Source organism: Motacilla alba, chromosome 7 (assembly GCF_015832195.1).
Source record: "Motacilla alba alba isolate MOTALB_02 chromosome 7, Motacilla_alba_V1.0_pri, whole genome shotgun sequence".
Lineage (NCBI taxonomy): Eukaryota > Metazoa > Chordata > Aves > Passeriformes > Motacillidae > Motacilla > Motacilla alba.
Window position 1 is genome coordinate 15,344,010 of NC_052022.1, and position 12,340 is coordinate 15,356,349.

Below are 12,340 nucleotides of genomic sequence, written 5' to 3' on the forward strand. Positions count from 1 at the left end.
GTTTCTGGACTGAGCACAGAGTTGGAAGGGACGGAGCTGCCAAGCCCCAGCATCACGAGCTGGCCCACAGCCCCAAACCCTTCCCAAATGTCATTCCACAATTGAACAACTGCAGCTGAAGCAGTGGGAAGGGAGGGCACTAAGCTGCCACAGCACCATGGCACCTTCTTTCCGGGCAGCTGGGACACTCTTGTGTCCCCAAAGCCCCTAAGCTAGAGCTACAGGAGGGCAGGGGATTGGTGGATGCAGCTTGCCCTCCACAGCACAGAGCTAATGCCTTCTTCCAGCCACAGCACCAACACTCAGCAGTGCACCCAGCCAAGCACCAAACCTCTCTGGTAGGGCTGGGAAATGTCTTCCCAGCCCCTGACCACTGCCCCACAGCTAGATGCAGATTCAAACCACTCTGGGCTAAGCTGGGCAGAATTACAGCTGACAGACAAAAGCTTAGTTCCCAAAAGCCTAGTCCCCACTCCAGCAGCACCCCAGCTGCCCAAAGAGGAGGTCTGAGCACTAAACCCAGAAATTCAGGGGGGAAAGAAGAAACTGAAATCAGGGATGAGCACAGAGATATCAAACACAAGGCAAGTGAAGTTCTCTGCTGGGACACTACACCAGATCACGCTCCAGGCACAGAGAACACCATGTCCAAGTGGGGTCCAGGCAGGACAACCTCAGCCAGAGATGAAAACATTTTCCCAAACTCTCCATATTCTCCCCAAAAGAAAGATATTCCCCTGAGATCGAGTGACTGGCCCCACCAGCAGGGACAGACCAGCCCTGTTAACCTAACAGGATGGGGGGGATTTGACACCCTCAGCCACCCCTTCCCCCCTCTGGGCACTGCTGCTGCAGACAGCAAGCTGCAAAGGAGGATCCCAGCAAAGAAGAGCAGCACAGGCTGCTCCCCTGCCCTGCATGTCTCCCTGGCAGGTTGCTCAGTCCCAAGCCCAGATCTAGCACGCACAAGGAGTCTCTGCATCACTTATCCCCAGCTCTACCATGCATGCCACCCCCGTGTGCTCCAGCACCTCGGGACATGCGATCCTCCCCGTCCCCCCAAGGAACCAAAGGATCCTACCTGCCACCCTGTGGGCCACCAGGCCCTCCAGATTCAAGGGCTCTTCTGCCGACCTCGACAGGTCTTCATAGCTCTCCGGTCCCTTCAGGGGCATCTGGTTTTGTGCTGGGATGGTGGGGGAAGGTGGGGAGGAGGTGAGTTGCTGCTGAGACCCCACAGGGCTGTAGCACGAGGTGCTGAGTGGGACAGTGCCCATCTGTGCTCCGGCCGGGGCATGGCTGTAGCTCCTGGGCTCTGGCAGCGGTGCCAGCTGGTAGCTGTAGGGTGAATAGGTTTCCCGATAATCATGCACCCCATAGTCCAGCTCTCCAGGAGAATAGGCTTTGCCCCCGGGCTCAGAGACCACGGGGCTCACGGATGTGCCGAAGGACCTCGGCTGGGCCACCTGTGGAGTTGGCCGGGCGTAGAGACCAGCAATGGGCTGGGTTGAAAGGGAGGAGGGCAGGGGTCCGGCTGGCTTGTCCTGACGGGAGGTGGCAGGCACACTCTGCGACTTGTGGACAGCAGGTGCAAGGTCCAGCATGAGAACATCCAGTGCTTCAATGGACTGCTCAATCTCCCGGCGAGAGGGTGCCCGGGGGAACTCAGGCATGCTGTGGCTGTGTGGGGGCACCGTCTGCAGCGGGCTGGGCTGGGGGCTGCAGCTAGAGATGCTGGGGCTGTGGCTCTCCATGCCTCCCTCCTGCAGCCGGGAAGGTGGCCGGCTTCCTCCTTGCTGTTGCCAGGAATTCAAGCCCCTCTGCACAGCCTCCCGGCTGCTGGTACTGCGAGCCGGGGCCTGAGGCAGCGCCGGGTTCGCATCGTACTTGGCAGTGTCCACTGCCGGGAAGGACCGGGAGCGGTAGGTTCCAGGGTGGTCGTAGGCATACAGGTAGGGCTGGGAGCTGGGCAGTGGCTGAGGCTGGAGCCACCCTGGGGCGTGGGAGCCCGGTAGGCGCTGTGGGTAGCCAGCCAGGTGCTCCTGAGTGGATGCCGAGGGCCGCAAGGAAGGCAGTGTGTCACGGAGGTGGTGGCCCATCAGGGTGTTCTGGTTGTTGTAGGGGTAGCCGCCGTTGGAGAGCGGCTCGCCATCGTACAGCCCCTCCTTCAGCAGCTTCTCAGCCCCATTGCAGCTCGAGGGGCCATTGGGCAGGGAGGACAGGCTGCCCACCCGAGGTGCCTCCTGATAGCCGGTGTCACTGGCAGTGGTGGTGCCATCCAAGGAGGAGAGCGTGCCCAGGCTGCCCACACTGTGCCCATCTTGGTTGGGCAGCTCATCATCCAAGATATCCGTCTCCCGCTCGGCCACCAGTGCCGCGGCATTCCCATTGACGTGCACCTGAGCCGGCACCACGTGGCGGCCCGGCACGGTGGGCAGGCGTGCCGGCACGGGGCCGGGCATGTGGTTGTGCATGGGCGGCGCACTCTCCAAGCCAAAGCCAACAAGGAGACGATCCAGCTCCTGCTTCTCCTCAGGACTCAGCACCGCCTGGCCACTGGGTGCCCCAGTCACCCCCGGCTCATCGGTCCGGTCGGTCTTGGTGGAGGCGGTGGAGTTGCCCGAGTCGCTGCTCACTGAGAGTGTGTGCTCGACGTGGTTGGGTGCTGCCGAGAGCGGGAGCCGGGCAGCGTTGACGGCACCGGTGCTGCCGTGGAGGGAGTCTTTCTTCTTCACTTTAGCGTAGAGGCTCCCATCCAGGGGCCCTTGTGTGTGCCCAACCTCTGCAAGGGGAGAAACGAACACGAGACCCCAGATCAATTGCTGGCTCTCTGCACGGAGCTAATGGGTCCCATTAGCCGGTGATTTCGATTTCTTCCGTGTGCCAGAACACTTAACGACCAGCATCGATGTCTCCTCGGCACCCTCCACACTCCCACCGGCGCCACCGTGCAGAGACATCGCAGCCAGGTCCTCCCCAACCCCATGCCCCCACAGCCCCCCATTCGCACGCAAACGCTGCCTGCTCCACTGGGATTCACCAAATATCCCGTGCACTATTTCCAGGCATCGTTCCTGGCAATTCTCCTCCATGGTTGGCAGGGGCCGGGGCTACCCACACAGTCAGCGATCGCTGCTCCACAGGGCTCATCCAGCTGCAAAGGGCCATGTGGCACCAGGGAGACAAAAAGGGAGGGTGGAGGAGCTGCACCAAAGGCCGTAGGAGGACGGGTGGAGGCAATCAGTATGTGGCCTCATAGCTCTTTGTGTCTCCAGCTGGATGGATGTACTCAGCCCACGGGTGAAGGACAGATGACCCACAGACCCACCTTTCCTCCCCCTGCCCACTCTCCTCCCAGATAATGCATGGATCCAGCCACACAGACATCCTTGACTTTTTCTTCCCTGACTATAGACAGGCTCCCACCCTTTCTGTTCTTTCCCTTCCCTCTCTCAGGCCAGGTCAAGCTGCCCTAGAGCTTCTGCACCGACAGAAGCCACTGCCCAACCCTGAACATGCAGCATCTTCTCCGCAGGAAGGTCTTGGCACCATGATTCAAGTCCAGTGTGGACAGCTGGCTCTGCTCCACAGCCCCAAAAGGCTGGGGGGCAGCCAGGGCATGGAAGCATTATCACCAGTAATCCTGCACTCCAGTTCTGAGCCCCCCAGCTTCCATCACACCCGTCAGCACCAACACCACAACCAGCTGCACCCCTTAAACCTTTCCAAGTGGAGCAGACAGATTTTGGGGATACAGAGGGACCTTGGCCACTGACAGCAATGGGAATAGTTCCCAAGTTACATCCCCCTCCTGCCAGAGCTGCACAGCACGGACCAGGCTGCAGACTCTTGTTTTTCCAGCTCCCTGACGAGGTTTCCTGGAAGGTCCCGCGAGCAGTGTTAAACACTTTCTTTTGGAGGAAAAAATGACTCTTCCCTGGCGGGGGGCCAGGCAGCTGACTCAGGGACGGAAGACGGCCCTAACACGATAGTGTGAAATCAGAGCGGTCCTATCTGCAAGCAAAACACTTCCGAGCTGGGACAGCTTAACCAGTCCCATGCTGCCGCACCCGCACCCCGGCAGCTCCCACGCCAACAACACCCCCCACCACAAAGCACAGGAGAGTAATAACACTGAGCCCAAGTCCTACAAAGTCAGGGCCCTCTCCTTGTTGCTGATTTTCCACTTCTGAATCCTCACTGGCAGTATCTTAAGGAGGCAGTTGAGCCCCAAAGCCTCCCGTTGGCTTGAAGATGTCTCACGACCATGCAACAATGTCCTCTCTGGGCACTCGGTATGGTAAAGAGTGAGAATTTCTCCCAGAGACTCAGAGCTTCTTCATCCAGCCAGTAAAGCCAGGAGCCAGTAGCATTTGTCTCCAGAACACCTCCCATACTGGGGAAAAGGGTAAGAGAGGGAGGGAAACCCTTTCCATGGAGGGAAAAAGAGAAAAGCAGCATATCCAGGGGCAGTGTCAATGCTGGACAGGCTGAGACACTGCTTGGAGACAGAGGAAAGGCACAGCCCTCTCATCTGAAGGCAGTGATGGTGCTGGCTGGTCTCGAGAAACAGGGCAAAAGCCAGGATGGGGGCTGGGAGAACAACAGCAGAGGAATTGAAAGGAAAAGGGAATAAATAAATATAAATGTAACCACGTGGTGCCAAGGGAGAAAACATACAGGAAAGGCTTTAATTTCTCTTTGGGCTGGGTACTGCCCCACGGCTGGGAGAAATGTCTCCAAGAGTGGTGAGGATAGGGCACAATTCAGTTCACAGCAGAGACAGAAACCCCCAACTGCTACGTCCCACCCTCCCCAGAACCTCTGGTGAGGAGGGGACATAGGGGGGCTAGTGGCCACCCAACCCCTGAGAGCAGTACCAGGGTAGTAAGCAAGGAACAGCCTGTGACAGCTCAAACCATCAGCCAAGCCTTTGTCCTACGGTTGCCCTACCCCACACCTGATTGTTTATCCTGTCCTCAACCCCATGTACCTCCTGGGCTCTGATGCCATGAGACAAATACTGCTATTTGCTGCCACTCCAAACCTCCTCCACTATCCCTGGGCCACACTATCTCTCATATGACTATATGACTTTGTCACCTGAGAAGTTGAATACAAAACAAAACAAAACAAAACAAAATAAAATAAAACAAAACAAAACAAAACAAAACAAAACAAAACAAAATAAAATAAAATAAAATAAAATAAAATAAAATAAAATAAAATAAAAACTAAGGGATAATGGAACAGAACACCTTAGCCAAACCAGCACCCTCAAAGCAGCAGGCTCTCAGCACCCCATTTGCAAAGAGTCTGCAGCTTTCAGCAAGGTCAGATTTCATCTCTGAAGGTCGGAGTAGCTCCTGCCTGGCAGACTGTGCCATCCCATCGTGGGCTGGGTTTGCCCTGGGCTCAGCCCTGGACGCAGCTCTGCCATGGCTCTATCTGCTCCAGCTGTACGGAGGCAGCTGCGGGAAGCACCGAGCCCAGCCTGATCCCAGCCCTGCTGCCAGGCACGCTGCCCTAGAGGAGAAATGCTCTGTCCTCTCTCTCCAGCACCCTGTGACTACATCCAGTAAAAAAAACTGGCCCAGGACAAGTGTGACAGTACCGAGGGGGTGAGCTCACATCCCCAAAATCCCAAATCCTGTCGACGGCTCTGTTCCAGTGCAGAAGATAAGGCTGAGGCATCACCGTGTCTCCCCCCGTTGTGCCCCCAGCAGCATCCCACCTGCTGCCTCCACTCCCCACCCAGAGTTCTGGCCCCAATGCATTTCTGGAGCATCAGCCCACAGGGAAGACCCTGGGGTCCCAGGACCCTTTGCAGGATGTAGGGTGTGAGCAGAATCTCACAGGGAAGAGTTTAGCCTCCTTATCTCTGTTTTCGTCCTGTAACCAGATAGGATGGCACGGAGTAACCCCAGTCGAAGCCGTGGGTCACCACAACCGTGAATTCACCACCCAGCCCCGAGACGCCCAAAGAGAAGCAAAGTCAGGACTTACCAAAAGGGACGTGGATTAAAAGATCCGAGGCGAAGGGAAAGAGCAGGCAGCAAAATCCCTTTCCTTCACCCCTTCCAGCACCAGAGCCTTCCAGGGGCACCCGGTGTGGTGGCAGCTCCAACGGCGTCCACAGCCAGCCCCGTGTGTCCGTCCAGGACAGGAGCCGACGGCCTGGAGCTGGCTTGGACTGGCGTTTGTCCCTTTGGCTTTGCTTTCCCTCTCGCGGAGGGAGCTATTCCCTTCCAGCGCCGTGTCCCGCGGGGCCGCGAGAGGGGTACCCGGACGGCGGCGGGGCGCCGGGAGGGGTGGGATACGGGGAACCCCGGGACACGGGGAGCTGGAGGAGAGGATGGAGGAGCCGAAGGTGGGAGAGGCCGGAGATGGGATGGAGGCGAGGAGGTGCGGCTGTGCTCCCCTCCGCCCCAGACCACACAGGGACCACAGGGAGGAGCGGGAGGGAAAGGGGAGCGGCGCGGGGAGGGCGGCGGGGCCGCCCAAGCTCCAGCCCCAGCCCGAGTTAACCTCAGTGAGGTGCGGAGAGGGTGGGAGCCATGGAGGGAGGACAGCCAGACAGACAGCTTCCAGCTATGAATATTAACTACTTCCTCCACAGGCAGGGCTCCGCCGCGTTAACTGTTTCCTAGGCAGGACAGACAGCCGGACAGCTGGACAGCCTGCCCACCTCGCACCGTCCACTGAGCATCACCCCGCTGGGTGACCCCCTCATTTGAGACACCCAGCCCTGCCCAGCCCCTGTGTGCATGCGTCACACCTGTCCCCAAAGAGCAGCGACACATTCAGGGTGGGGATGTACTTCCAAACCACACATGATGCTGAAACCCAGACGGGTCTGCAAATTCAAGTGTCTTGCTGAAGACTTGAGTTTCTCCATCTGAAGTAACTACACAGCTAAAGAGGGGTGGAAACCAGCCATGGACAAGCCACCGACCCTGCCGACCCACTTTCACAATCCCCTTGCATGCCCTGCCAGCACCATGAGCATAGCACGGACATTCCAGCCCTGTTTTTGGGATGTACACACTGCCCTGCTCTGTGACAGGAGGTATAGCATGATCCTATCCACTCCAGAGCTCTCTGAGACCAAACTGTTCCACCCCAAGCAAAATCCATGCTGGAATGGTGCTCACAATTTGCTCGTCCAGGTGACAGCAAGCCCACCCCACATCCAGGCCCCTGCCTGAACCCATGCTCAGGACTCCACTTCTCAATTGATCCAATATACTCAGCAAAACGTGAGGCTCCCTCCACTCTAATCCCCCAAACCGCGTTTCCCACACCCCCATGGATGACGGCAGGGAATGAGAGCAGTGTTTCCAGCCGGCCCCCTGACTCACAGCCCTGTTTGCTCCCAGATGCTGCCACACGCCAAGCCAGCATCCTTCCAAAACCTCCAAAGTTTGCTTATTTTTTGTCCCGGCTGTCTCGGCTGCAGGAGGACACAGACAGAGCTCCCCACTCCTGCCATGGGACAACCCCAGCCCTAAGCACAGAACTGCTACAAGTTTTGATTTAAGGACAGTTTAAAGGGGGAAGAGAAGGGGCTGAGTTTCTACTGGCTGGTCTCTCTTTCCCTGCATCCCAGCCCTGCCTGGTCCCTGGTCCCAGTGGGAACAAACCCCACCCCCCACCCTACATGACAACCCCAAATACCAGGTCAGAGGACAGATCCTGCCCTGGGAATAGCCACACTCCTGCTGAAATGTCTAGCCAAGCCTGTAAATGCTCCCACATTTCACCCATGGGGAATAATCAGAAGCAAGGGGGACACTCCCTGTGAATTCCCAACCAGCCCGTGCAGATCCCTACTGCCCTCCAAAATGCCCACCTCAACACACCCTTACCATGCAGCAGATGGAGCAGAGAGCAGCAGAGAGGGGCAGAATAAGGATGGGGAAGAGAATTCCTTCAGCTTTATTCAGCTGGTGAAGGTAAGAGGAGAGCCAGTGCCCCCCCCTCCCCACCAAGCCTGGCCTAGGGACCGATCCAGCTGCCGGGGGAGAGTAGCAGCCCGCCAGCAGCTGCAGCAATGGATTTAACAGCCCTGGCCTGGACCATTCGGCTCTCCACCTCTGCACAGCCTGGCCTGCCCTCCTGGGCAGCCTCAGCCTCTCCTCAGCCTCTCCCACTAGGAAAGGTGTACCCTGTGAGATGCTGGCCCTCCTGGGGGACAAAGAGATGACAGCGACCCCATCGAGGGGCTTTCTCCTGCATGGAAAAGCGCAGGATCAGCATCCAGCTCCATTTGTGGGGCGCCAGGACCCCCTGACCTATGCCACATGTGGTTCAGGCTCTGATGTGACCTCCCCTCACTGGAAGGGTGGGATGCTCATCCCAGTCCCCACCCCAGCCAGCCCTGCCCTGCGAGTGGGGATGTGTGGGAAGACAGGGATGAGCCGCAGGGGAGCCCTATGCCAGAACCATGACTCAGGTGGGGATTTAGCAACTCTCTCGCAGATGTTGGATTTGGTCAGGCCCTGGCCACTCTCTTCCCAGCCTGGTGAAAAGACAGGGCAGGCAGTGCCAACCCAGGGTGGGTCCAAGGACCAGTGGTTACAGGGAGCTGCTGTAACCATTTCACATCTTCTTACACCACCCCGGGATGGCAGAGCTTGGGGTTCCCCCACAACAGTCACACATCCAGACCTTGAGGACAACCTGTCCACTGACTCCATGCCAGCCCCAGCACTCTGTTCTCCATCAGCACTGGTTTTCTCAGCAAAACCAAACAAGGCCATAAATTATCTCCAGACAGAGTTACAGCATCTGCAGTACCCCAAAATTTCTCTGTGGTGATCCTCCAACCAGCTGCAAGCCAAGCAGTGCCACATCTAGCTGCTGGCCTCCTCCTGCCTCTCTGGAGCCAGCCTGGGACCCCAAGGAGAGCCACCACAAAATCAGCCAAAGGATGAAGCATGCCATCACCTCCATTCAGCCTTCAAACACTCTCAGCCAATCAATGGCCATAGGAACTGCAGCAGGAACCTGCCAAGCAGCCACCACTGACCCAAAAGCCCTTCAAGGAGGAGGAAGGAGGGCAGGCAGAGCACTTGCCTTCCCCAGGCTGTGCAGACATGGCTGAGGGGCAGAAGGACAGGCTGTGGGGGCATCCCAGCATACCCCACTCTCCCTAAGGGCCACGGGGCAGCCGAGACACATGGTGGGCAGCAGAGACCCTGCCTGAGTAAAGCAGGAGGGCAAGTTTGCTGATGAGGCCAGCCTGTCCCATGGAAGTGGATCACAGGGAGCCTGTTGAATCCAGCTGTGTCCCCTCAGCCAGAGAGCAAGATGTGATGGTACAGATCCCCTCCTCATGCCCCCTGCTCTGGAAGAACTTAATCAATGGATGATCCCACTGCAAATAAGATTCCCCTTCTCTGAGTTCCCACAGAAAAGCACAGCAGAGGTGAGGGGAACACCAAGACAGGCACCACTCCCAGCCACCCGCCTGTCCCTCCAGCTCTGGGGTCCCACAGGACCATCCCACCCTGGCAGGCACCCCCCCAGCCCTTAGGGGTGCTCCATGCTGAGACAAAGCTGCTGGAGAAAGGGCATCCACCTCCAGCGAGAGCGGCTGTGGCCAGCAGAGGGGCGGCATGGGGGAACCCACCGTTTGGCAGGCGATGCCGATACCGTTTCCTGGGCTGCAGCGACCGTCTGCGGGGAGCCTTCGGCGGGTGGCAGGACGGGCAGTGGCGGGGACAAGGAGCAGCGGCGGATCCCAGCCCGGCGTGGGTCCTGGTGCCAACCTCACCCCCCTCCGCCCCCGGACGCCGCTTGCTCACGCCTGGTGGTGCCAAAAATGTGGCGTGCAATTCCCTGACCAAATAAGGCAAGAACGACCATAAACAGGGACCCCCCCTGCACAGCCAGACACCAGAGTACCCATCCTGGCTTGGGACAGGCTGGAAAAGAGGAAACCTAACGACAGAGAGGGAAAAAGATGGGAGTCCCTTGAGCCCACGCTGACTCCCACCACCACTGCTCAAAGTGCCCCATGGGACAGCTGGGAAAGACCCCTTATAGATGGGCTTCTTGCAGCTGCTCCTGCTGGCATGGGTCAGAGGGCAGCCTTCTGCCTGCAGCTTCACCCTTGCACAGTCCCAGATCATCTCCAAACTGGGGCAGTGTTTACAAATTCAAGGTGCCCTCACTCCCTATTGCCACCCTTCCCGGCACAGAGGACAGCCCAGTCGGTGCATGGAAGTACCTCCACAGTCCTGACACCTGCTAAGACCCCTAAGGGGGAATGGAGAGGAGCCCTGGGGTACTTCTGCAGCCCCAATATTCACCAAGACCCCCACGAGAGTACAGAGATGAGTCCTGGGGTACCCTGCAGCCCTGTGAGGGGCTGGGGCACAGAAACTTTGGCCCAGGGTCCAGAGGGGAACACATGCAATGAGGCACTAAGGTCTCTGCAGGCAGGAGGAGACTGCCAGGCAGTCTTGCCAGTTTGAGGCTGGACCCACAGCTCCCCAGCCTGCACATAGCCCACAGCTGAGCCTGCACATCACGAGTTGCCTGTTTATTGCCCTGTGCCAAGGCAAGTGCCCGTGCCAGCTCCTCAGAGCCACCCCAGGTCTGGTTCCATGTGACCACCATAGCACAGACACTCTCGCCACCCCAGGCACCCAGAGCCCCCACCCTCCACTGCGAGCACCGCCATCCACTGCTCCCACTCGAAGCAGCCGGTGACCTTCAGGGACATCAGGGACCGCAGCTGTCACTGCTCCAGGGACGACTCTCCAGATCTGGCCAAGAAAGCCCAGGCATCTGCATGGCCATGGGTGGCCTTGCCTCCAGGACAGGGGCCCACCACCCTTCGACATACAAGTACTGCCCATTTCTGCCAAGTGGGTGACAGCAGTCAACTTGCTGCAACAAAATGACTGCTCAAAGGGCTTATCCCGGCTCTGAGAGATGCAGCAGACCCTCGAAGGCCAGTAAAACATCCTCACCCCCTAGGGGCAACTAAGGTACATCTACATCCTGCCATGCTTGCAGCTGGGATACCTAATGGTCCTGCAGACATGGGGTTTGGATTTCCTAAAGCTCTGGGGCATAAACTAAGGCTGGACTCTGCTTGTGCAAACAGTACTTTGACAGCTAAGTACTGCAAAGAAGAGCCTAAGCTCTCTGGCACTGTGGCAGAAGTCAAAGTCCACAAGACCTTGCTCTCCCATCCCATGGCCACACTGCTCCCATCAGCAGCTCCCACTGCCCAGCAGTGTCCCCTGTCCTGGGGTAGGGGGTATTTCCATGTGGACACTTTGGCCGACCACCTTGTGAGCCCTAACCTTTCTCCAGGTGCTTGCTGGGCAGGGGTGGCTCAGCCCAGGCCCCCTCTGCACTGTCCTCACGCTGGATGTTGAAGTTCTCGTAGGAGTCCCACCGGATGAGTGGGTCAGATGTGTTGTAGTCCACAGAAACACTGGGCCCGTTCTCCAGGTGCTCCATGCCTGGAAAGAGGCACGATGGTCAGGTAGGATGACAATGGAACCAGCAAGGATGGGATGAGGGAACAGGTGGAGAGAAGTGCATGCAAGGAAAAAAGTGCAGGAGCCATAGGACAAGGCAGGAGACTCCTGTAGGAAAGGCAGTATCAAGAGATGGATGAGCACAAGATGTACATTGAGACTCACAAACAAGGTGTACAAGACTGCCTGGGGCTTTTGGGATGGCCTAGAGACCAGCACACAGACTGGCAGTGAGTGTGCATGGGTCTGGACTTTCTGAGCAAGGGAGTCCTTCATTCCCAAACATTCCTTCCATCTCTCCTGGGCCAGCAAGGGCTTCGGAGAGCAGCCTCCTGGGGAAGAGAGCGAGAAAGATAGGGCATCCATGGCTGCTCCTAGATCAGCCTTACTGCCTGGATGCCTCACCCTATCCTGGTGACAAAGGGACTGCAATGGGTCAGGTGGAGGTCACAAGGGAGGGAGCAGGGGATACAGCTGAGGAGAAGGAAAGGAGACAGCATCCACCTCTAAACCCCCATGGCACTGAGCCAGCCATACCTTGGATCTTCTCGGGGCCATAGGAGAACACAAACTCCACCTTTCCATACTCAGGGAAGCGGTCATCTGGCAGGGAGAGAGCAGAACAAAGGGACTATTTCCATCCATAGCTCCAGTAGCAGCCAGCCACCCCAAACATGCCTGCAGACCAGCTTAAGGCTGGGAGCTGCTAGGGGATATCCCTGCATGTGGCAGTGCATCTTAGCCCCCAGAACAAGCCGAGGCAGCCCCTCTGCACCAGTAACGGTTTTGGCACTGAAAGGGATGACGGTACCACCACTTCCCAAGCAGCACCACACCCT

The 12,340-nt window shown here is 58.0% G+C and overlaps 1 protein-coding gene across 20 annotated transcripts in view; it reads right to left on the reverse strand.

Annotated features, from left to right (window-relative positions):
• Positions 1-12,340, reverse strand: part of TNS1 (tensin 1) — a 66,550-nt gene that overhangs the window by 24,446 nt on the left and 29,764 nt on the right. For 18 of the 20 annotated variants that reach the window (XM_038141915.1, XM_038141911.1, XM_038141914.1 and 15 more), the window contains 3 exons: positions 12,039-12,104; positions 11,322-11,483; positions 1,082-2,782 (listed from right to left, as the gene is read on the reverse strand). In XM_038141915.1, the coding sequence (XP_037997843.1) occupies positions 1,082-2,782; positions 11,322-11,483; positions 12,039-12,104 (1,929 nt within the window). Of the gene's footprint in view, positions 1-1,081; positions 2,783-9,634; positions 11,272-11,321; positions 11,484-12,038; positions 12,105-12,340 lie in introns of those variants that run through there. The other 2 variants (XM_038141931.1, XM_038141930.1) reach the window with 2 other exon arrangements.